The 22,826-nt window shown below is 36.5% G+C and overlaps 1 protein-coding gene and 1 non-coding gene across 3 annotated transcripts in view; both read right to left on the reverse strand.

Annotated features, from left to right (window-relative positions):
• Window positions 1-6,724: 6,724 nt before the first annotated feature.
• LOC117214802 (calcium/calmodulin-dependent 3',5'-cyclic nucleotide phosphodiesterase 1-like) overlaps window positions 6,725-22,826 on the reverse strand; it is a 96,028-nt gene continuing 79,926 nt past the window's right edge. Inside the window, exons 3-13 of one of the 2 annotated variants that reach the window (XM_033461150.1) lie at window positions 22,148-22,358; window positions 21,095-21,208; window positions 19,265-19,417; window positions 17,063-17,116; window positions 13,228-13,477; window positions 12,335-12,592; window positions 11,118-11,287; window positions 8,807-9,052; window positions 7,879-8,105; window positions 7,696-7,791; window positions 6,725-7,146 (exon numbers count right to left, since the gene is read on the reverse strand). In XM_033461150.1, the coding sequence (XP_033317041.1) occupies window positions 7,022-7,146; window positions 7,696-7,791; window positions 7,879-8,105; window positions 8,807-9,052; window positions 11,118-11,287; window positions 12,335-12,592; window positions 13,228-13,477; window positions 17,063-17,116; window positions 19,265-19,417; window positions 21,095-21,208; window positions 22,148-22,358 (1,904 nt within the window). In that variant the 3' untranslated portion in view covers window positions 6,725-7,021. The remainder of the gene's footprint in view (window positions 7,147-7,695; window positions 7,792-7,878; window positions 8,106-8,806; window positions 9,053-11,117; window positions 11,288-12,334; window positions 12,593-13,227; window positions 13,478-17,062; window positions 17,117-19,264; window positions 19,418-21,094; window positions 21,209-22,147; window positions 22,359-22,826) is intronic. The other variant, XM_033461152.1, reaches the window with a different exon arrangement.
• Trnat-cgu lies at window positions 20,471-20,542 on the reverse strand. Its single transcript has one exon. It is a non-coding gene; the product is annotated as a tRNA-Thr (tRNA).

Below are 22,826 nucleotides of genomic sequence, written 5' to 3' on the forward strand. Positions count from 1 at the left end.
CAGAAAGTTGTTAATTTACCGATACGGTCGCCATCCTCGTATTTGCATATTTTACTAGCGAAACCGACAAAAAAAGAATTTCCGCGTTGTCGGCGTGGCCGATAGTGGATTAAAAAAAAAAAAAAAAGAGTCAAGGCGAAAAGGTTCTCATGGGCTGAATAACTAATTACGATGAGTAATCGAGTATTTTTTATTTCTCGGTGAATTTATGCAGAATACAGTACTAATTATACACGACGTGTATTTATACTTTATATTTTGTATTTATATTAATATATATTCTCCCGTACCATATCTTTGTTTCACTTAGACGTTATTACTTAATTACATCACATCAAACGGACACGGTGCTGTATGGTTTCTTTTATCGATTATGTACACATCTGTTGCGGTTAATTGTGCCGATTAAACGAACGTTGAACGGAGGAACGACGAACGAAAAAACTGGAGGAAAGAATAAAAAGCGCACAATATTCGTTCGATTCCCATATTTTCTCCTTATAATGTATGTTTAATCGATTGTATGATCGATTATATAACGTTTCTTTATGAAAACCAATGGAAATCGAACTTTTGCACACTTTGGGGCTTAAGTGGTGCTCTTTTATGCGCACATCCGGTGTACGTGTACATTGTATGTATGCGTGTGAGTGTTCATGTACGTGTATCTTTGAGTTAGCTTATCTTATGAATTACGATTATTGGTCGAATATTGTTGTTCCAAGCCTCTTTGCCGTGCAATATCGATCCTTCTCTCGCGACCTCCTGTACACGAGCCACGTGTCGCGTTCAGGCTATTATATTTTTTTCTTCTCTGTTTTCTTTACGCTTCTTTTTATATTTTATTTACTAGGTACACCTAGAGCAAAGCGTTACAATAGGTTATACGTATCAAGTACGCGTTACGCGGCTTTTAGTTTTATGTTTTGAATCGTAAGGTGGCCTTGATACGTATTTGTTTTCACTGTTCTACTAGGAAAGGCCAGTATTTGTTTGAAAAAAGTTAGACGATTAAGGTGAGACTGAGCGACGCGAGCGAATACGCGAATACGAATGACGTTGAAGAGGACTCGTTTTAACGAGAGTTCGAAGAGCTCGATAGAGAAACGTGCATGCGGTAACTTGACGAAAGAACGAGATGGATTTTTGTAGGATAAATTTAGGCGGGAAGTCTTAACGCGGAGATATGGCTGTATCGCGGTGAAATAAGTTGATCTGAACTGGAAGAAAGTATTGAGAAATTCTTAGCAGGTGGTATCGTAATTTATGAAACTAAGTAGATATGGAATGTTCAGCTGCGGTAAGTAAATAAATAATTTTGTAAAATTATGCTGGAATTTTAGAATTGATTGCTAGAAATTGAAACAGCTGTTAGCGAAACGTACATCGTATTCGTCATAATGTAAATTCAATTTCATCGAAGATTTGATTCAAGATTTAGATAACAAATATTCGAAGTGTATCGACGAATCGAGCTTGAAATTGTAACCAACGAAATATTAATTTCGTAACAAATTTTCTTATTAAAACGCATTAACCTTCTAAACATGACGCATCTTTCAGAGAAAACGAAATACAATGGCTGTTAATGTTCGATAGAATTAATTCCCCTTGCGATAATTTCTGTATCGAGCTCTCTCCATCTTAAACTACGTGTCTTACCATTACTATTCAATTTTGTACGATCATAATTTGTTTACCGTGGTACTACGATCAACCAAAAATCAAAAGCATCGAGTAGACAGCATACAATGCGTACCTACTTAACATAGCGTTTTCGCTCGCGCGTTTCCTATCGAAATATTCTCTTGGTACGAGCATGGTTCCAAATGTACTGTCTCTTTTTTGTTTTTTTTTTTCTTTTTTGTTTCTCTTTAAATTCTATCACGCGTTTTGGCCCCTCGTCCGCTGCAGTAAGGAAAATGAACTTTCGTGCTGAGCACGTAACGCAAAAGTGGCAAGTGCGTGGTCGCGTTCGCGTCGCGACGAATGCGAGCATGCAAACACATTAAAATCGCTGGAGCAGCGTGCTTGGCTTTCGAAACGACCCGCTGCAACGAATTCGAACCTCGTGCACAGTCTTACTTGGGAAATCGCCCTAAAGAAAAAAACACGCGAATGTTCCTTTGTTGCGTTGCGAACAGGCAACTGATCTCGCCCACGATTTGTTCCACGTATGTACAATTAACTTACTCGCGCATGAAGGAGATACGGGTCGTGTTCCTGGAACATGTTACATTTCTTTCTTTTGACGGCCATTAGTTTTAATTGCTTGGATGAGATTTAAATCTTTCGTTTCTTTTTACCCATACGGTCATAAGAGAAAACTTTATGAAAAAGCTTCGAGAAAGTTTTTAAATTAAAGCGTTTTCGCTTGGCTTGAAATATATTTATGGTGGGATATATATAGTTCGTAAGACTTGATCGTTTATCATCACGTTTGAATAGAAAGGGATCGAAATTTTCAATTCAATCGTAACGTGCACTAGTTCAACTATCTTAGATGCAATTCTGTACAAGCACTTTCAGTTGTAAATTTCAAAAATCATTTGTAGAATTGTAAAGCAGGTACATTTTCAGAAATTACGTACGATTAGTTCCATATCGTCGAATTCGATTATTTTTCATTGGTACAAGCTATCTTGAATAATTTAGATCATAGTATCCGAGAAATTCAGCAGAATGCGATGCGATATCTCATCCGTACCAAGCAGCATCAAATTCTACGCCAATGAAACACGACACGTACGCGAAGGAGAGAAATCAAATAAATACAGGACGGATATGTTTAATCTTCGAGCGAAAGACTTTGTCCTATGCATTCTCTATGTTCCTTACAAATGTACGCGCGCTAAAGGTTCCTCCGTTTATTAAATCCTATAATGCAGTTCACATCGCATTACGTCGTTCTCGACGAACATTGTGAGCCTCGATTTCAAAGGATTCTTCTCTTCGCTTATCGTTCAATCGATCAAAGTTAACAGGATAAAACGATGCGATTCCCCGATATGTTCGATCGAACGTACAAACTAGACGCGTTCGTAATTACCAGTTCGCGTTTCTCGCGACATTGCGCTTGAAATGTGCAGAAACACACCTACTCCGTCCCTTCCTCGTTTATGTATGTATGTACATGTACACGAAACATAGCACACGTTAAGTAAACGCTAGTGATATCCCTTTTACATTACATTTACATACATTAAAGCTGCACCTTTACGTGTATACGAATACACATCTAATGTAAGTATGTACAACGACGTTACACCCCTATGAATCTAACTCACACAGCTAGATTTAAGTCCGATTCTTCCTGATTCGATGCTCGTCCGTTCTCGTTTCGTTCGTTTCCTTCAATCGCCGATTTCTACTCGTTACGCTTCTTTTATCCGATTATCGCGTTTAAAAATCGGTTCTTTCATCCAATTTCATCGATTCTCTTATTTTTCGTTAAGCGTCGGTCGCTTTATTTATTATTTACCCATTAGACGTCACGTGGTTCGAAATGGTGTTCGATTTTTCAGTCGTTTATATCGTGTAAATTTCACTAGGACTTGTATTTTTTCTTTTTTTTTCCAAATTTCTCGAGTAAAGCGTAAGTAAATATCAGAGATTGAAGCAAAGATTGAAAAATGCTAAGAAGCTCCTCGACGCGGCTAACTTCGTGAAACACGATCCGATTAATCAATTTTAGTTAACAAGGCGTTTCAAGCTGTACAGATAATTAATCAATGTATGGAATAATATGAAAGTTACTTTAAAAGAGAAATATTCCAGAAGTCGAATCAAAGCAGCGATCTGTCACGAATCTCGAACGAAACTCTCAGCAATTTCGTAAGGGATCCTAAGTTTCTCGGAAACTTTATAAGTGCAAACTCACGAGTGAATCGAACTGGAGAAATCGGACCTTCTTGGAATAGAAGCAACTTTTCGCCTTTCTCCGTGCCAATCGGCCGGTCGAAGTTTCGAGAAGGCAAGTGTAAGCTTTTCTGGTCGCGGGAACCTGACGCGTATTGCGCGAGCGTATCGAAGATTGGGCTCAGCGCAGCCCGAAGGCTTTTAACTTCGCGACATCCCGTCGAGAAGAATGTCAGGTTCTCCTCGTATGAAGTTCGCTTGGAATTCGACACTTGTGCGACAGCCAGCCTGCGTCTATCAATCCTACAAGCTTCGTACTATTATCTCGATCAAGTTATTTGTGGTAAAGCTATGAAAAATATGTTTTGCTCAAATATTAGGGTGTCTTTGGCGTAAGAACTAGCAGAGTAGTGAAAATGATCGGATCGTAATTTTTCACGATAGTTTTATACATAGATCTAAAATGATTCATTTTGAAGGACTTCAATGATTTTTGATAAAGTGGTCTTTCTGCGCTATATCTATCTTTATACAGGGTGGTTGGTAACTGGTGGTACAAGCGGAAAGGGGATGATTCTAAGCGAAGAAAGAAGTCGAAAATATAGAATAAAAATTTTTTTTTATTTTTTTTTTAATTTTTCCATCGAGGCAACGATCTACAGTGAGATCCGTTATAACGTGCCGCACGCGTACCGAGCGGAAATTCAAAGTCGATTTTCTCGAAAACAAAGCCTCAAACGAACAATTTCTATTCTATATTTTCGACTTCTTTTTTCGCGTAGAATCACCCCCTTTCCGCCTTGTACCACCAGTTACCAACCACCCTGTATATCCTGCATGTTGATTTGCTTGGTACGAGTTTTATACTTTAGCTATTGGTAGTTCCAGCGTTAAAAATATTACGTATTTGTAAAAAAGAAAAAGAAAATTCTTCCTTATGATGACTTGGTCATTAGCGAAGAGAATTTACATATAACACGATTAGAATTAGATTTATATATTAATAAATTGAATCTCGATTAGAGATTTCATCGTATCCTTTAAATCCACGAAGTACAAAGAAGGAAATGTATGCCATTAGAATTAGCGCGAGCAGCCTCCTAAGCTTTTTTTACCCTTTTTATTTTTTTTATTTGAATAGATGATCTGAACATAACTCGAGTAGCATGATCGATGTTACGTGATATTTCTCAGATACCCTAATGTTATACGCAAAACACTCGCACTTACAAATCTACGGATGTTCGTGAGTTTAAGTCAGGGTTTATAGTATCCTTAAAAAAATTCAATAAATTAGAAATTTCAAAGATTTTGTAAAAAAAGATGAAAATAGCAAATAATTTTTATTTCATGCCTCCCTATAAACGTAGAATATTATTTACGAACAAGAGATTGGCTCAGTGCTCGTAGCAAATGATCGGTACTTTAAGAAACTATGAATTTCAAGGATTTTATGAGAAACGAGGATTATGAGCAGTTATTAGTTAGTATAGCTCGTTCAATGATCGAATTCAATATTATTTCTTTTCTTCCCTCAAAGATGAAAGTCTTCGTTCCTATGAAAAAACGTATGCTCTTAGTTATACACTAATTGTAAGAAAAAACAGGTACGGACAAAGACAGCGCTCCAATGATGAAACGCTATGGAAAACCCGTCGACGTGTTGATGTTAGCGTCCTTTCACACGCGCTACCACTTCATCGCGAACAGACAATTGTGCTTCTAATTGTAAGTACGTTTACGATCTTCTCTTTCTCTTTTCTTTTCTTTATATATGTATGTTTGTTTGCTGCATGTGTAGATGTATGTGTGTGTCAACGTGTACTTGATTTTTGCCGCCTATTGCAGCTGGTAACTTTAGGCTACGCTTACGATGGAAACTCGATCAACTATATTTCTACGTTTTGATAGTAATATTTACGCGTAAAGTAAGCTGAGAAAGTAACGCCTTAATCGCTTGCTCGCTTCTTTTTTTCCTTATAATCCAACATGTAGCTACTAAACTGCTTTAAATTTGTCAGTATAGGTTTCCTGTTTTCATTACAGAATCGCATCGTACAGTTAGTTATAATCCTAACAATTTTCTAATTTTAATTATACGTTTGTTCAGGAGTAAAATTACATTGACACGATGTTTTTGATGAGCGTTACGCTCTATCTTCGATCAAAAGATAGTACAAACTACTTGTATGATGATGCAACAAAAATCGCAAAGATATCGTTTGTTAAAAGCTGATGTGACTAAGCGACAACTCACGATCCTCGAATAGTATGCTAATTTTATAAAGAACGTACAAGTCATACCATTGTGTATTATAATTCAACTATGACCTACATTTACCGAATTTTTCATCGATCGAAAGTCAACAATTAATCTTCGTTCTCATTGAGCAATTGCGAAGGAATGTTCCCTTTATTGACCCCTTTTTAATGTAAATTTTTCAAGAATTCACGAATGATATTTATGTACTTTAAACTTTTAAGAAAATACGACGAGCGACACTCACACAAACGAAACAAAAAGATTTTGAGCCATCTTCTTCTTAAAATTTGAATTTCTTTCGATGACGATTTGCGTTTAGTATCACCGTGTTCGACGATCGAACATCGTTGGTTAAGGCGTCACTTTCAAAGCTTAAAAGCTACGAAAAGACCGCGACCTGCTCGACAGTAGCGTAGCGTAAGAAAAATCCCGCGAAGCTTCTGTTGTATTTACAAATCGCGAAGATTTCTCGGCAACGAAAGAGCGAGAATAAGAGCAAGGACTGTCGATGGCATCGATTATGCAAAGGCTACGTTCGACCGCGAGAAAAATCAAGACGAGAAATTGAAGACGCGTACAGACATCGATAATTTTTGGTCGATCGATAAAAAGGTGGAGTGATCGTCGAAATACAGCGAAATCGGTGAAGAATTGTTTGTAGTGTGGTGAACAAACGGTATAAATAGTCGTGGGAGTATTCTTTTTAATCGTACACTTGACCTTTCGCGCGTTCGCTCGATCGTCGAGGGAGATCACTTTCTTGGCGACGCGCGATTCGTTTAGACGTGTCACTGAGACAGACACAACGCGGTGGATATTCTGCTGTGTGTGGAATCACGAGCTTCTTCGTAGCCTAAAATTACATATCTTCTTGAAAAATAGAACGGCCCGCTGGATTTTTCATTCCTCGGACGCTGGCTGCGTCGTGTCGCTGTCCTCGCGGCTCTCGCTGCTCGCCTTTTGCTCTTGCTCCTTCTGCGCTTGCTCCTTCTGCGCTTGTTCCTTTTGCGCTCTTGCCTCGGCGTCTGTTGACAAGTAAAATAACAAATAAAATGATATACTAATGATAAATTTGATTTATTTCAGTAAGGATATAAAAGGTCGCTGTTTGTTTTTATCCTACCACATGTATCTCTATTTCTATTTCTTCCTCGACCTCAAATTAAACAGAAAAGAAAGAAAGAATAATATTTACTGAATACACGAATGATATTTACATGAATAGATATTTACTGAGTATTTACCGAGACACCAATTTTACGAGATATGTGTTCGCAGAAGATTTATTACTATTGATATACTATGAATGTTTACGAGAAATTTAAACGTGACAAATTTTCACATCATACATAGCGTGCGTAAGTATACAAAATACTCAAAGTAAATTACTCGTTATAATATTTGTCTTTAAGAGGAAACCTCTTCTTTCCTTTACGTTCATAAAATTACGAAGCTCGACGAAGGAATTTTAATGATTAATATTTGAAAATACACAAGAGAGCCTAATTCTCCGTGTCCTGATATCGTGGCCGCTCTTTTCCTCAGAAATGTAAAAATAATCTTGATGAAGATACCTCGAACAGCTTGTTCCTTCCAAATTTTCTTGTTGTCACCGAGGCAAGGAATCCAAGGTTTACCGATCTTGAATCTCTTGCTTTCTCCAACGGATCCTATGAATTATTCGTCATTTGAATAGATTTCACAGAGTGGGGCAAGTGAAACGCATTAAAGCGTGACATAGATAGGCTTTCGCTCACCGTCGTTCGATTCGTCCACATTCTCCTTTATATTCAACGGAGCGAGAACCGTCTCCAACATGTCGCTGCACACCTGCATGCTGGGCTCGACGATAAACTCGATGAATCCTATTTGCGATTCAGCTACCAGGGTATTGTTACGGTCGCATAGCGGAGAAAACGGCAAGCCGAGAGCATTCTCTTTATCCCCCTGCCGGAAGAACTCTTCCAATAGTTGCATTGTCCATCTGAGTGGAAAGGAACAACGTCATCGTTTTTTATTTGCCCAGCTTTAAAATTTTATTCGATACGTCTTGCCTCGTAAATAACGGCGAATTGCAAGGGAATTTTCAAGAAAGCGACTGTGTATTTACTTAACACGTTGGCTGTCGCGATGGTCATCCACGTTAAGTACTAAGTTTCTTAGAATGATTAACGTAAGATAATTTTCATGGAGTAAACAATTTTCGACAATATGAATGATTTAAATAACATTGTTAGAAAAGATCGAACTTGTAAAACAAGTAACGTGAAACTAAGTTTTAAATGTTTGCAATTGAAAGTAGTAACTGGTGTTTTTTACAGTCGAATATTAGGCAACGCTAGAACGTTTGAAAATAAAAAATGTTTCTCATTCTATCCTCTGAAATTTAGAAAATAATTCTTGAATTGAATACTAGAGAAAAAATTAAACTTCCCATTATCTATTGGAAGTTCTTGGTAAAGAAAATTTGTAAATACCATTTTAAATAACAAATTGTGTAAGACATAGGGAAAAAGAAGCACTTTTCTGTCATTGATAACGAAGAAATAAAATTTAATTGAATTGGGTACACTTATCTCTGTCATTATAATGTTTTGTACATAATAGATTTTGTACGTCATTGCAGGGAAAGAATTTTTTGCACAACAATCGTTCAGTTGCTTACAATAGGAGCAAAAGTTCTACCTGTGATGAAGATCCCATCTTTTGGCCGGATGCGAGATGTCGCAACAATGGAGAACCAGACTGACAGCTTTGCTTTTGTCAACGCTAGGCTCCGCCAAGCTCAGAATGTTTTTCATGTTTTTCAGTTGTTGGAAATGAAAGCTCATGTCGGTTGCGAGTACCATGTCGATCACCAACGAACGAAATTCTCGGAATTCCTCCCTCGATAGATTTTGTAATATATTGCATTCATCTTCCCTCAATATCCTGAAATATATCTTGATAAACTTATCTGTCTTTTAAATTATTCTTGATATCATTAGCTGACCTTCCAGCTGCAGCAAAATTCCATTACTTTTCTTAATTTCTATGAGAATTCTAATCCATTTTAATTCATTTTTTTTTTACAAAAATTCATCGATATTGCAAGAAAATAAATAATTAAATGTTTTCTGAGTAATTTGAGTTATGTAACAAATTTGCAACAACCAAAATGTTGTTCCCACGAAAAGAAATATATACGATACAGAACTATTTGTTGGAACAAAATTTTAATTAATGGTCAATTAAATTTATTTATCTAAACGTGAACTGCTATTATGTGAACGATAGATAATTGGTAGCGTGGAAAATTGGTGATCTCCTATTACATAAACTGCAATTGTATAAATTGTTTACCGAGCGACGAGTTTAGATAACTACAGTTTTATTGTAATAGCCCCGATAAAAAAGATTTAGATGCATATTTCTGCAGCTAGAAGACCATAAAATACAATTACGGAATAATGTCGCGTTTATTAAGATTTGAGTACATTAGAAAATATATTATGATATTCAACCCTCTATAACGTTATCAACAGCGATTAAATATATCCTCTCCTTTAAAATACACTTTAAAATAATTAAAACACGTTTCATAATTCTCTCTCCGTATTCCATTAATCGTTTAAATTTTTATATCAATAGCCATAGAATACAAATAAAAATATATCAATGTGAACCCTCTTGCGTTATCGACACAATATTATTAATAAAATTTTACAAATCACAGTTTACGTAATTTACCGGTAGCAAGAACTACCCTTACATTACAGTGATATAGTTAACGAAGAAAAATTACATTTCACAAATTACAAGTTATTTTAGTATTTTATTTAGTAAAAAGTTACGAGATTGTAAAAGAGAAATCTATAATGTACAAGTTGTAACTTGTCAATTCTTAGCTAATACGGTAGAGCCTCTCTCCGCCCCATATTCGAACATCCCTCATCCGAATACCCTAATATCCGGACACAATATTTCCCAGTAAATGAACGGTTTGTTCCGTTTCAAATATTTGCATATTAGTGCTCACATGCAATGTATACTTTGCTTTATTCGATTGATTGAATTCTGGTTATAAGGATGCGATATGAAAGTAATACGACAAATAAAACGAAATACGGCATGATTAAAAACACGAAGGTGCTGTAAATGCAACGAAATTAATAAAAATACACGACGTTGGAAAAACCACAGTTACGGATATTACGAAACAAAAATTGGAATTTATCTAAAGCACGTAGTCCTCTGATGCTGGCAACGGTAGAAAAAGCTCAGATATACTGGCGTAATGAAACAGTTTCATTACGATAAGGACGATAATAGCAACGATTTTACATAAATGGAAACGGCAAACGAAAGTGGCAATGAAAAGCTGACTTCTCGTGCAAAAGCGTTCGTGGTATTCGAAAAGGAGTTTCGATGATTCGAAGTACAAGAAGAACGTAACTCTATGCGATTATTTATAACGAGAAAATTACGTGACTTGGCTGTCGAAAAGAGGAGAAATTCACAAACGTCTAAAGATACTAATCTTAATTTACCATTAATCTTAATTTGCATTTGAATCAATGAAATTTCAAACGAAAGAACCGATTGTTACATTATCCGAAAATTCGGATTCTATTAGATTCTATCGTCCAAACAGATTTGGCTCCCTGTTATTTCGGACAAGGGAGGCTTTACCGTATTATCGGTTGGTAAATCATAATTCAAGAGAATCAAATATCAAATTATACATGAATATCGATAAACCGCGTAACACCATAGGACATGTCAAACTTCACGCAAATCGATCAGCATAAAGCATCCGGTGGAATTTAAACCGCAAAGCGTTAACGTTTCGCACTTCGTGTCGTGCATCAATTACAATTTCGTCGAATGGCAAGATTTACGTGTGAGAGGAGGACGGTTGTTCGCGGTATAACGGGGCACAAATTACAACGAAAATAGCCGACAATCATCAAGGGATCGAACGTACACACGGGACCAACGTTTTCCGCGTACGTACCGGAAACTCGCGGAGATGTGGTGATTTTCCAGGACGGCTCGATCGTTGTAGAGTAGAGCCGTATCGCTACCGGACATTACGTGGAAATTGTTTGTGGTCCCAGTGTGCTCGTAGTCGTGAATAATCGCCGCAACCAGCGTGGCGAAAATCTCCAGGTCGGTCAGCCAATTCTGCAAACAAGCAAGCGTTTCGACTGTTCGCGCGCCTGTAATCCGTGGCAAATGAACAATTTTCCTAGAAAGTGATCTGAAAATCGTTATCGAGGATATCGAGCGAAAGCGAAATTTGTTTCTCACCCTCCGCAAACCTCGATTTATTCGTTTTGCGCGCAGATTCTCGAGTGACTCGCGCGTCAAGCGGCACAAGTGCCAGCTAACTTTTAAACTAGAAACAGCTCGATGTAGTGGTAGTCTGGTTCGAGAACTCGACGGGGGTGGGAAACTAGTGGGTGAAGTGGTTTTCTCCGTTCGAGCGTGAATTGGCTCGGATTTTCAACTTTTGATTAGTTACGTTTGATTTTTGTTAGGTCCAGTGTGGAATGCTGTTTACGATAAATCACTTGAAGTAAGTTTGCAATGTCGCGATTTCTAATTAAATAATTCCACATATTGCTACTTTGCTTTCATAGTGGCGCAACCGATAAATTTACTCTTCTCGCGTACAAAGTTTACATTATGTTTGTACTTTTATCGTGTGAACTCTTGTAATTCCGCCCCAGTTTTACGTCAGAGGACAATGTTATTACTTATATCGTTATCAACATGGCCTTACTTTTACAGAAACACTGGCTCATCATCGGTTGTTTCGTGATCGGTTATACTACTTTCGCAAATAGTGGCATAGTTTGTAATTAAGTCAGCCTTATAGCGTCGTTGGTATGGCTCACGAAAATTTCTTTATAAATTTTAAAATGTCTTTTCCCTAAAATTTCCGTTTTTTGAATTCTGTCGATATCAAAGCAAAGTAGCGATATTGAATTTCCTTCTTACAAGACTGTCGAAAATTGTTTCATTTCATATTGAAATATTCATCTCGAACGATATACTAAATAATAATAATAATTCATCTTCGTTTTTAAATAATTCACATTGGTTCAACTAATAGTTATCTAAGTTATTTTCATCGCAATTTAAATGCCAATATACCTACTCGCGATATAATGATAAACAATGGAATGTCGTTAAGTCACTGATACACTTTTTAATTGATCGACTTACCATAAGTCCTACTTGACACAAAATATAGTGCATAGTCTGTGCGACATCAGCTGCGTGAAGATTATTATGATACGGATTTCGATGCCTGCAGTAACCCTCTTCGACTCTTCCCAAGAAGCACTCCAACACTGTTGCAGGGACTTTAAATTTGTGGATCATGCCGTATCGATTCAATAGATCATAGCCGAGATATTTCACTGGAGCTCCCATTGCGGCTTCGTTTAACGAAAATACGTCAAAGGACCAATCGTCTAAAGTCTTAAACAGAGATATATAAATTTCACTGGGTATTTTCGGCACAAAAATAAATATCATCTACCAGATCGTGGTAACGACATAAAAGTTCAGACTTCTTCCAGAGACAAGCGATCTATAGCTATGATCAGCTAGTGAGATCAGTTTCAGGATGCTATGAAGCTGTCAAATTTCGTACTCTATATTTATGTATTATATCTGAAATATTTAACGGCTTGTCTGAATTTCTCTTGTGTTACACCGTGAAAGTATTATACTATCTATATACGCTTTAGCAAATGACTAATTTGAGCACGTAGCAAAGAAAAATTAAAGCACTGGAGTAATACATTATGGTAGAAAATTTTAGAATCTATCGGTGTCTCTTCAAAAACGCTACTTTCTGCCCAAAGACGCGTTATAAAATCAAAAATCAAAACTCGCTAGAAAATAAAGAGTCAATTTCATACAAAAATCTACTGTTCGAAGCTGCAAAAGAAGATCCCTAAACGACGTTACGTGTTAGAAAAAGTACGAACAAAAGTCTGTACAAGTGTGTGAAAGTCTTGACAAATCTGGCTTCATCGTCAATCATGTTCGCGCGCAAATTTCGCACGACAGGCGTCGGATAAAGCTCGTATCGAATGCACCCGGCATACCTTGAGCACTCTAACCACTTCCGGCGGGAACTGCATGAACGCGATGTTGGTGACCCGCCTGTAAATCCGATCGACGAAGATTCCTGCCCTGATGGCGTGCGCGACCGAGCGGAACTTTGGCTTCTCGTCTGCCTTCCGCCTCGTGGTCGCAAGCTGTCTGGTAAAGGTCGAAGCCAGCCATTCGCGAACTTCCGGTGGCACTGCATCCGGCTGTACCTCCGACAGTTCGTCGTCCTCGTCCGCTAGCCGCCTAAGGAAAATGTTTCTGATTGAGTGATACGCGGCGAGACCAGAGACGATCGCGAAACAACTTGGAATCACAGTGGACAACTCCTACCTTCCCTACAATTTCTTTTTCTTTTTCTTTTTCTTTTTTTTTAATCTTTCATAAGAGAACAGAGAGTAGGCTTACGCTCGAACATCCGCTAATAATCGCTTTTGCTAGTAATTCCTACCTTTTCTTAATTCTTTTTGTCTTTTTTCTTAATTTCTGCGTAATTTGCTAGATACCAATCTATTTTTGTGGTTTCGGTATTTTATTTAAATATCTTTCTCTTTTTTCGTTTGGCGAATTTTTACCGTCTACCGTGTACCTTTCCCTTTTGCCATTTCTGGTTCTTTATCGCATGTGTCATTCGAGTGGCTTTAATAAGAAAGGGGAAATAAGAAACACGTACGATTGGATTATTATAAAGGATACGACCATTCGCGGACTTTGTCAAGGAGCAAAGGAACAGCAAATGGTAGTCGTAGCTTACGCTTATCTCTGCTTCGGATCGTGACGGGACGCTTGCTCGACAGGGTGCGTGTGAAGCTGTGAATGACACAATTTTTCTTTTTCTTTTATTTCCTTTTTATTTTTTATTTTGTTACAGGGCGTTAGATATACACCGAGCATCGTGGTTTGCAGTCTTTGATTATGATGCAATGTTTTATTCCCTGGATACCTCTATCGGTTTTATCGTAATTTTGGAAATTACTGTTAGAGAGATTTTATGACTTTTTTTTAGGTTTTATGGTTTTTCGTTACTCTCTTTTTTCGTAATGCGCCTACAAACGAACTGAAAAGATATTAGTTTTTGCTGTCATACTTTTGCCCGTGCTTGATATTGATTGAGGAAGATCGATGCGACAACGAATTATTCCGTGACGATAGACATTGGATTTTTAGCGAATATTCATTGGACAATGTAAGCTGGGAGTATTGTTTCATGGACAAAGTGTTCTTTAGATACAACTTGGAACTCTAATTTTCAAATTCGAGGTTATAATGGGATTTACATTGAAAGCAGATATAATACGGTTTCACGTCTCTATTATTACGAACGATTTATTATTCTTACAGAATCTGGATCAATGAATCCAGATTGTTATCTCGCTCTTGGATATTATGGTAGCGTTATTATTAAACCGAAGGTGTGCTTAATTGTACCAAGGATTTGCCTCTAAGGTTGTAAATCTATTCCGTTCTATTTATTCTCTTCCAAAAGTGATCCAAATTATTTATACATAATTCTAGAGTTTGTTCTGAATAATACAGTCGAAACTGTTTGAATAGTTAAGTAGAATAGAGAAAATGTGCAGCGAGGAAAAAGACGGTAGTATGCGAAAGCGGTTCAAGCAAACACACTAGTGTTTCAAAGTGGCTAAAAATATGCTATGTATAGTGATAAATTTTTAATGAAGCGGCGACGTGAATCCGTGTAAATTGAGCAATGTACGGTATTAATGAAACTTCTGCGTCTGAATATCGATGACGATGTGTTTCTGCATCGACTGCATTAGGAATCTAACCTTCGGAATCTTACTCGTTTTATTGAAAGCATAAGAAGTTTTCTTCGACGTCAAAAACAGCAAGGGAACTATAGGAATTAGAAAGTCCTCGCAAGTTTTTATAAGTTACTGGTGCTATATACAGTGGGTCGTTAATGTCTTTAATACTTTTAAGAGGGAGCTCGGTAAAGTTAATAGGAACTGTGATGGAATCTTCTCCAAAGAATATAACACTGAACAGAGAGGAATTATGTTTGATAAAGGAATAAGAGTTCTGTCGCGTTTAATAACGGAAAAATTTCTTGATTAAAATACAATTTCTATTAAATCGATGCAACATTTTAAAATATCAATTTGAAAACAATATTTTACGAATTTATATCCTAAATAATAGAATTTATTCCCCCGCCACGGTACGTTGCTTTTTGTTTCGTTGTTCTAAGATTATCGTTGTAGTGGGTGCATATATCGACGAATCGACATTCTGACGAACTAAATACGTCAATGTAATCAAATATGTACGTATATGGGTTTTTACGAGTGTATCGCAGTCTTTAGCTGCTTCGTTTATCAGAATATCGGTTCGTTCGAATAATGTTGGATCCATCGTAACGATACAATTCATTATAATCATGACTTGCAATAATCTTTCTGCCTAAATTGCGTTATTCATTGCTGGATAATGAAATTGACGCAATCTGTGCAGATGTAACGTTGCAATTAAAATTCGAAGAAACATCGCAAAGTATAGAAAGCAATATTTTTTTGAAAGAAATTTTTGTACTTCGAAACGATCGAGCTCCGTAAAAGCTTTTAATTTATTAAGCACACTAGAAACACTCACTCGATTTCTCGTTAGGTTCAAGTATCAACGATAAAAGGAAAATCGCGGGAAAATATATCGAACGCAAACTCGTTACTGCCTTGAAAGAAAAAAAACAATCTTCCAATTCAGTGTTTCATTTTTTAGAGTGCTGATTCCCATTACTTTTGCGTCGGATCGATACAAATCTTTTTGTATTAAATAAATACCGATGCTGTTGTCTAAGATCGAACAAAACTATGGAATTTCCTACTGCTGTGGTCATTAGAAAAATACGACGAACGAAACGTCATATTGCACGGTATCGACGCGTGAAAACGTTGGAATAATAAAATATCGATTTATCAATACTGGTAACATTTATCGCGTAAAGGTTTTCTACGATAGTTCGAAATATTACGATCAAAAAATATTTACATTTGATCGAATAGGGAAACAGTTCCTTTATCAGATACGATTAATTGGCATATCCATGCGTACTATAATTTAACATGAACAAGTGGTAATCGTGTAATTTGGTAAAAATGGTAATTTCTTGTGATATTAAAGCTTTTGGCGAGTGTATTTATATTACGTGAGCGATTGTTACTAAAACAAGACAAATAGTGATGGATGAGGATTCATGCAGAATATGGATCATGGCTGTGTTTTAATAGTTATTGAAAGGGCGACGGTGAAACTACTGTTTATTTTGTAATATCTAATTTTTATACGTACTTCGAATGTAATTTTTTGGCGAATGCTAGACTAATTACTGTTATTATTATCGTCAAATCATTTTGATAGTTCTTTTAGGAAATTTCTGTGATATCGATACGGTATAAATATATTTATACTACAATTATTTTTAAAACAAATCTGACATCAATCTTTAAATATTCTACCAATCGGGAATACGAAATATTTTGTAGTAGGAATAAAAACATTAATGGAAATTTTCTTTCAAATTCCAAAAAATCGCGAACTCGAGAAACGTAGGTATCGAGGAAGATATTAGAAAATAAATGGAACGGCGCTTTAACCGAGTTCTCGAACGAACTATTCAATTTATCCAGAGAATGGCGTCGTGTCACCCTTTCAAACGCGTTCTTACCGCGAGTTTTGAAGATTGCCGTGTCTCCGCGCTACGAGAAACGCAAAAGAAACGTGACGAAACGAAAAGACGTGTCTGACAGCGATGCACATCGTGAACGTGAATGAAATCTTAGCGATTTCTTGTATTCAAACATTTGAACGAACCTACGTCGTATACCCTGACGGCGAGTAGCGGTTGACTCCACACGCTCGGCGTCTCTATAATTCGAAACATGAAGAAAAAAACGTGTGTCACATTAAACGATAGATCACATTCATCAGGCCGTATCTAAAGCACGGAACGTCCGCCTGCGTGCGTGTATATCGATACATGGAAGTAAAGTAAAGGAGGAGAGAAAATAAGAAAGAAAGATAGAAGAGTAATGGAATAGAAGAAGAAGAGAGAGAGAGAGAGAGAGAAAGAAAGAAAATGACAAAAGTTTGTACAGTTCCATTCTATCAGCGACATCTCATTCTTTTCTCTCATTTTTCTTTTTTTTTTTTCCTCTTTTTATCTCTTACGGTTGAGAAGCGCTTACACAATGTCGCGTCTCGATGACGATTCCGTCATCCAGTTGGTACAGGGGACGTTCGAGCATTCCATTAAAATAGCTCGTTTCAAACGACAAGTGATTTCTCAACGCACATCACCCTATATATGTATATATAGATACACGCATGCACGTTCTCATATAGATGGGCGCAGGAAACACATACATAGAGACAGAGGGAAGAACTCGATTGTACGTATATTTTTTTTTTTCTTTTTTTGAGATAGCGATGCATACAGCTGGTAAACAGGCAGATATCCAAGAAGTGAGCAGGTTACACCTAGAAAGATCTAAAAACAGGCTAGAGAAGAGGGAGAGACAGGCCAGGCAGGTAGAGAGAGTCGTCATGCTGTGTTTTGATGTGTTTGACGCTCGTGATAGACCGACTTTGATCATTCGCAATCCAATTATGTGTACCACGTAACCAGCGAACAGCTGTTCTTTTTGCGTCTCCGTTATGAATTTTCGAGAAGCTATTTTATACGTTTTCTGGTTCTCGCGAATGTTTGGTTAATAAAAAAAAAAAGTCTGAACACGATTGCAAATCGATGAGATCCTATTTACAATGATGTACGAACGAGTGTTAATTTTGATATAAAATGAAATAAATTTAAAAAATTATCGCGTCTATCGTTACTTTTTGACTGATCTCTTTTCGATATCGAAATTTGGCTGTAGGAGGTAGAACGTAATTTCTTGCATGTGTGTTTATTCAGAAAATCTAAAACTAATATGTCATCAGTTTTAACTTCGCAGCATGATATAGTTTCGCTATATAGTCGCTAGACCTATCTAAACCTAAACTTATCACATATTAACATTCGTGCATTGCAGATATGTGCAAATTGGTAAGGAACGATACGATAGTTCCGAAGATACTATAAACTTGACTAACGATCGACACACATTAATTCCTGTGCAAAATGTCTACACTACCTATTTAGTACAAAGCCAAAACTACATATATGTTGACTAGAAGAAAACGTAGTATGTATGTATGTATATAGATCTGCGGTGCAACGCTGGGGGAGCGAAATCGCATTGGAAAATCTCACACTTTAGATTTAATTATCGGGCGGTAAATTAAAAATATCTTAAACGCGAACTTCACCATTGAAATCGGTTTTCATCGAATAAACTTCTTTCCGAGAAATAAATATAATTCTATATATTACGGGTTCTTATCTTTAGGTTCGAAAAAATAAATGAAGAATCATTGTTACGAGAACTCAAATACTACAATATAAAAATATAGTGAAAAATCAATTACAAAAAATCAGATAGTTATGAGAAATATATAAGAAACAATAATTATAACAATTAGTTATAAAGATATAATGGAAAATAATTAAAAAAGATAATTATAATACCACTAAAGAATAAGAGAGAGAAACATGAAAAAACAAAGTCAACTTCACACCCATAAGAAAATCGTTTCTCAAGATCCTTCGACCGAAGAAAAACATCCCGTGTCAGCTTTTCGCTTTCACCCCCCCTCGTTGCCTCCATTTTTCACTATCAGAGACCGGTCGATCGAATCGGTCTGGAATTCGGTATGGTTCACGGGATAAGGTTCGATTCCCCTTAGACGCTAATGATCAGAGCAGACGACGCATGATCGTGACCCTTAACAACGAACTCCATGAGATCGAGAAAAGATGTCAACACGTGAAGGGGAGAGAACGACAGAAACATGGCGGATGTCTGGGTTGATAGGTTCTTGAAGGATGTTTGATTTTCGAAGGGTCGAAGAAGGGGGCGGGGGTAGAGGCGGTGAACAAGTCGTGTGAGGTCGGAAATGTGAATATTTCGCAACCTTGCCCATACGGGGGTGCGAAGCTTCCGTTTCTGGGTTACCACCGCGTGGCCCTGTTGTCCATCCGAGTCCAAGCCGCTCCCCAGGGATGCAGATGACAGGCTCGCACCCCTACGCGATGACCGAGAGCACTCAACCCCTCCTGAATTCACCCTGCGGTACTGCTTGTTAGTGCATGTGTCAAGTAGGGAACAGAACAGTAGAATATTACACTTTTTCTTTATTTATAATCATTAGCATTATAGCGCCGCCATACGGAGAGGACATAAGCCGATTAGCTTGGTTCGAATCGATGTCGCTATTCCCCTTGGGATACCTGTTTCTAAGAAATAATTATTACACGGTCGAGGGGTTAACAAGAATCTGGTCGCGCCGATATAGACTCTGGAAAGATCACGGTTAGGTGAATTATGTAGTTTCGAACTGTAGACTGGTGCAGACACAAGGATTCTTCAAGCCTCTCGTCGGTCGTTGCTGCTGGAATATGTTAATCGTGATATACGCAAATATTCAAATTAAACGAGGAACGTCAGTTGAAATTGACATAGATAGGAGATTATCATGGCTGTATTTTAAATTGAGTATTTTTATATCGTAGTCGCCAGCTAGTATCGAGTTTATGGTAAGAATGCATGGATAATCTTAGTAGAAAATACGTCGCATTAAAAAATAGTTTGCACGTCGTATTATGGTTTTCTCGTCTTGTTGGATGTGTTGAAAAATTGCATAGATTGTTTAAAAAATATGCGGATGTTTCTCGACGGGAATGGCTTTCACGGTAATGTGAGCCTCATGTTGGACTGACTGCCTTGTCGGCGTGGGTAACGCTGTTATTTTATCAATTTCGATATTTAAACGAAATGAGAAAAATGAGAAAAGAAGAGAATGAAAAAGAACGTCAGGAGTATGAAACATATTGACTTTTTATTTGACTAATATAAAGAAACAACTTCGATCTATAAATCATTGTAATGTAATAAATCAATGTAATGATAATGCGAAGTAAATATAAGCGTAAAAAGGACGATTTGGAATGTTAAAGACATATAGAACTGCGTGAGAAATACGATCACAAACAGCTCAAATAATGATACAACATTTATAAAAAGAATTGTTAAAACAGTTGTGAAAAATGATGAATATTTCGTCGACGAATGTTGAGAAATTTTTGCGATATACGGAAAGAAAAAAAAGAAAAAATTCAATTGCCTCCTGTGAGGATTGAACTCACGACCCCTGGTTTACGAGACCAGTGCTCTACCACTGAGCTAAAGAGGCATTTCTGTTATCCTTACTGCTCGAATCCATAGTCATAATACAATTCTATATTTTTATCAAAATTACGAATACATAGTTATTCTTATCGTTTTAAATAATATATACAATATACAAATATAATACATTACACTTACGTATTCAAAGATATAATTTATTACTTTTTCATATAATGTCGTCTTTTCAAGGGTCGTGAGTCATACAAAATATCATATATCATACAAAATCCAGATAAACATATTATTAATCGTTAGACATCGATAATAATAATTATAGCAATAATAACGAATAAATTACAAATTCGTCAATGATCGATTAATCGTGTTGCCTAGAAGTCAAATTATTAAATTTGATTAGATGAATATACTTAGGGGTAGATGTGCGCAATTTAATATGAAATTTCAAATTTTTTGATGGTACACACAAGATATAAATATAAGTCTTCGCGAAGAAGTTGTGGTCTGCATGTAGCTATAACGGAAACAACTAACACGATATTATTAAAGGTGAAATTTACAGAAGAGATTATCAATTAACATTCTGAACGAAACTTACTTGGTTTCATCGAGGAAGACAGCTTCGAGTACGCGTGCCGCGTAGTGTAAATTTCGTTGAAGTAATTCTGCAGATATTTCACCATGTTGAAGCTGCCTCAGTAAGCATCTCAATCTGTAACAGAAATTAATATTTTACGTGTTATAAATATTTGAAAGTCACTATTACTATTAATAAATTTACCGTGTTATAGAAGATAAGATTTCAAACGATTATATCAATCTTCTTTTGCTCCTGATGGTCTAATTCTACTTAAAATATAATATTTTGTCACAGTAAGAGATCGTACTTAATGCATACAACGTATCGAGTAACGTATACAATAAAAAAAGGATGATATCAAACACAAGTAACACGTCATAATTCGTTATATTTTGAATTCAATTCTACACAATATAAAAATCAATGTTGTGATTGTGTGCGTAAATTCGTAGCTATGTTTTCAAAATATATAAGCATTTTCTAGACAAAAGCTTGAAAAAGCTTGAAAAATGTTGCGTTATTTAATATTTTGCACGAGTGGGAATAAGCTTTGAAATTCGTACTTTTGTATCATCGAAACAATGCGTAGTTATATTAACCGCGCACCATGATATTTCAGAAGAATACTGCATTCAAATGGAAAAGAGAAATTGAATTCATTTCTATTTTACATCGAAACGTACTCCGTGTATTCTAGTAATTGCGTTCTTGAAATAACGAAATAATAAAATAACGAAAAAATGTTGAAATCATCTTAAAAAGGAACTATTTTTATTTCCTTTTAGTTTCCAACTTAATTCTTCTAAATTAAATTCATCAATTTCCAGGACGCGATTTTTGTATGTTTTTTAAGTACTCAGTTAAATATTATTTTACCTCTCGATTCAATTGTTATTCTACCTGTAATGGCTTTTTACATTTTATTTCGTTTCCCATATGTATTTTGATATTTACGAACGTGTGCAATTATGTAAATTGACACGAAATGATGGAACAGAAATATATGAGATACGCTTCGAAAAGGATGGAAGAACACTGGCATAGAGGAAAATAGTATCGCGGAAGCCATACCTGAGAGCAGCCTTGTCGCAAGCATCGGGGGTGTCAACGGCAGGAAGCGAGTCCGTCGTTAGATCGACATTATCAAGGATCTCATCAAGGTCCACGGACTGGCTTGACGAAAGAGTGTCAGGACTGTGCGGCGGCGGAGAACTTTCGAAACTTCCGCCGATACTCTTACTCTTACCAGAACTTCGACGTACTATCGTTAATGTGCCTTGTTCTGGAACATAAAAGACACGAATATATTAAATAATTACACGATACTGCGTACATCCCATAAAGGAAAAAATTCTACATTCGAAACGCTTGATCATCGCTGAAGGAAGATGACTTACCTTTCTGGATCTAACACGAGCTCCGATAATGTGATTATAAAAATTTCGTTGAAACTTGGCCGAACGACGACTTTTAAATATATTTTATCGCAATTTCCTACGCGTATAGAAATAGTCATATCGAAATTAATTACGTAATTCAATTATCATAATGTAATGAGACTAATTGTAAGCTATATTCCAAATGAAAAATCTATCTATTATCGATATACTTGATCGAATGAAATTTACGACTCTAACATATGTGATAAAATTTATCAAATGTGTAGATTTTGTATAGAAATTCTGATTCAATTTAAAGCATCGGAACTTTCTATGTACATCGCAAGATTTATTGAAATTTATTGCAAATG

Source organism: Bombus bifarius, unplaced genomic scaffold (genome assembly GCF_011952205.1).
Source record: "Bombus bifarius isolate JDL3187 unplaced genomic scaffold, Bbif_JDL3187 scf7180000009243, whole genome shotgun sequence".
In the NCBI taxonomy this organism is placed as follows: domain Eukaryota; kingdom Metazoa; phylum Arthropoda; class Insecta; order Hymenoptera; family Apidae; genus Bombus; species Bombus bifarius.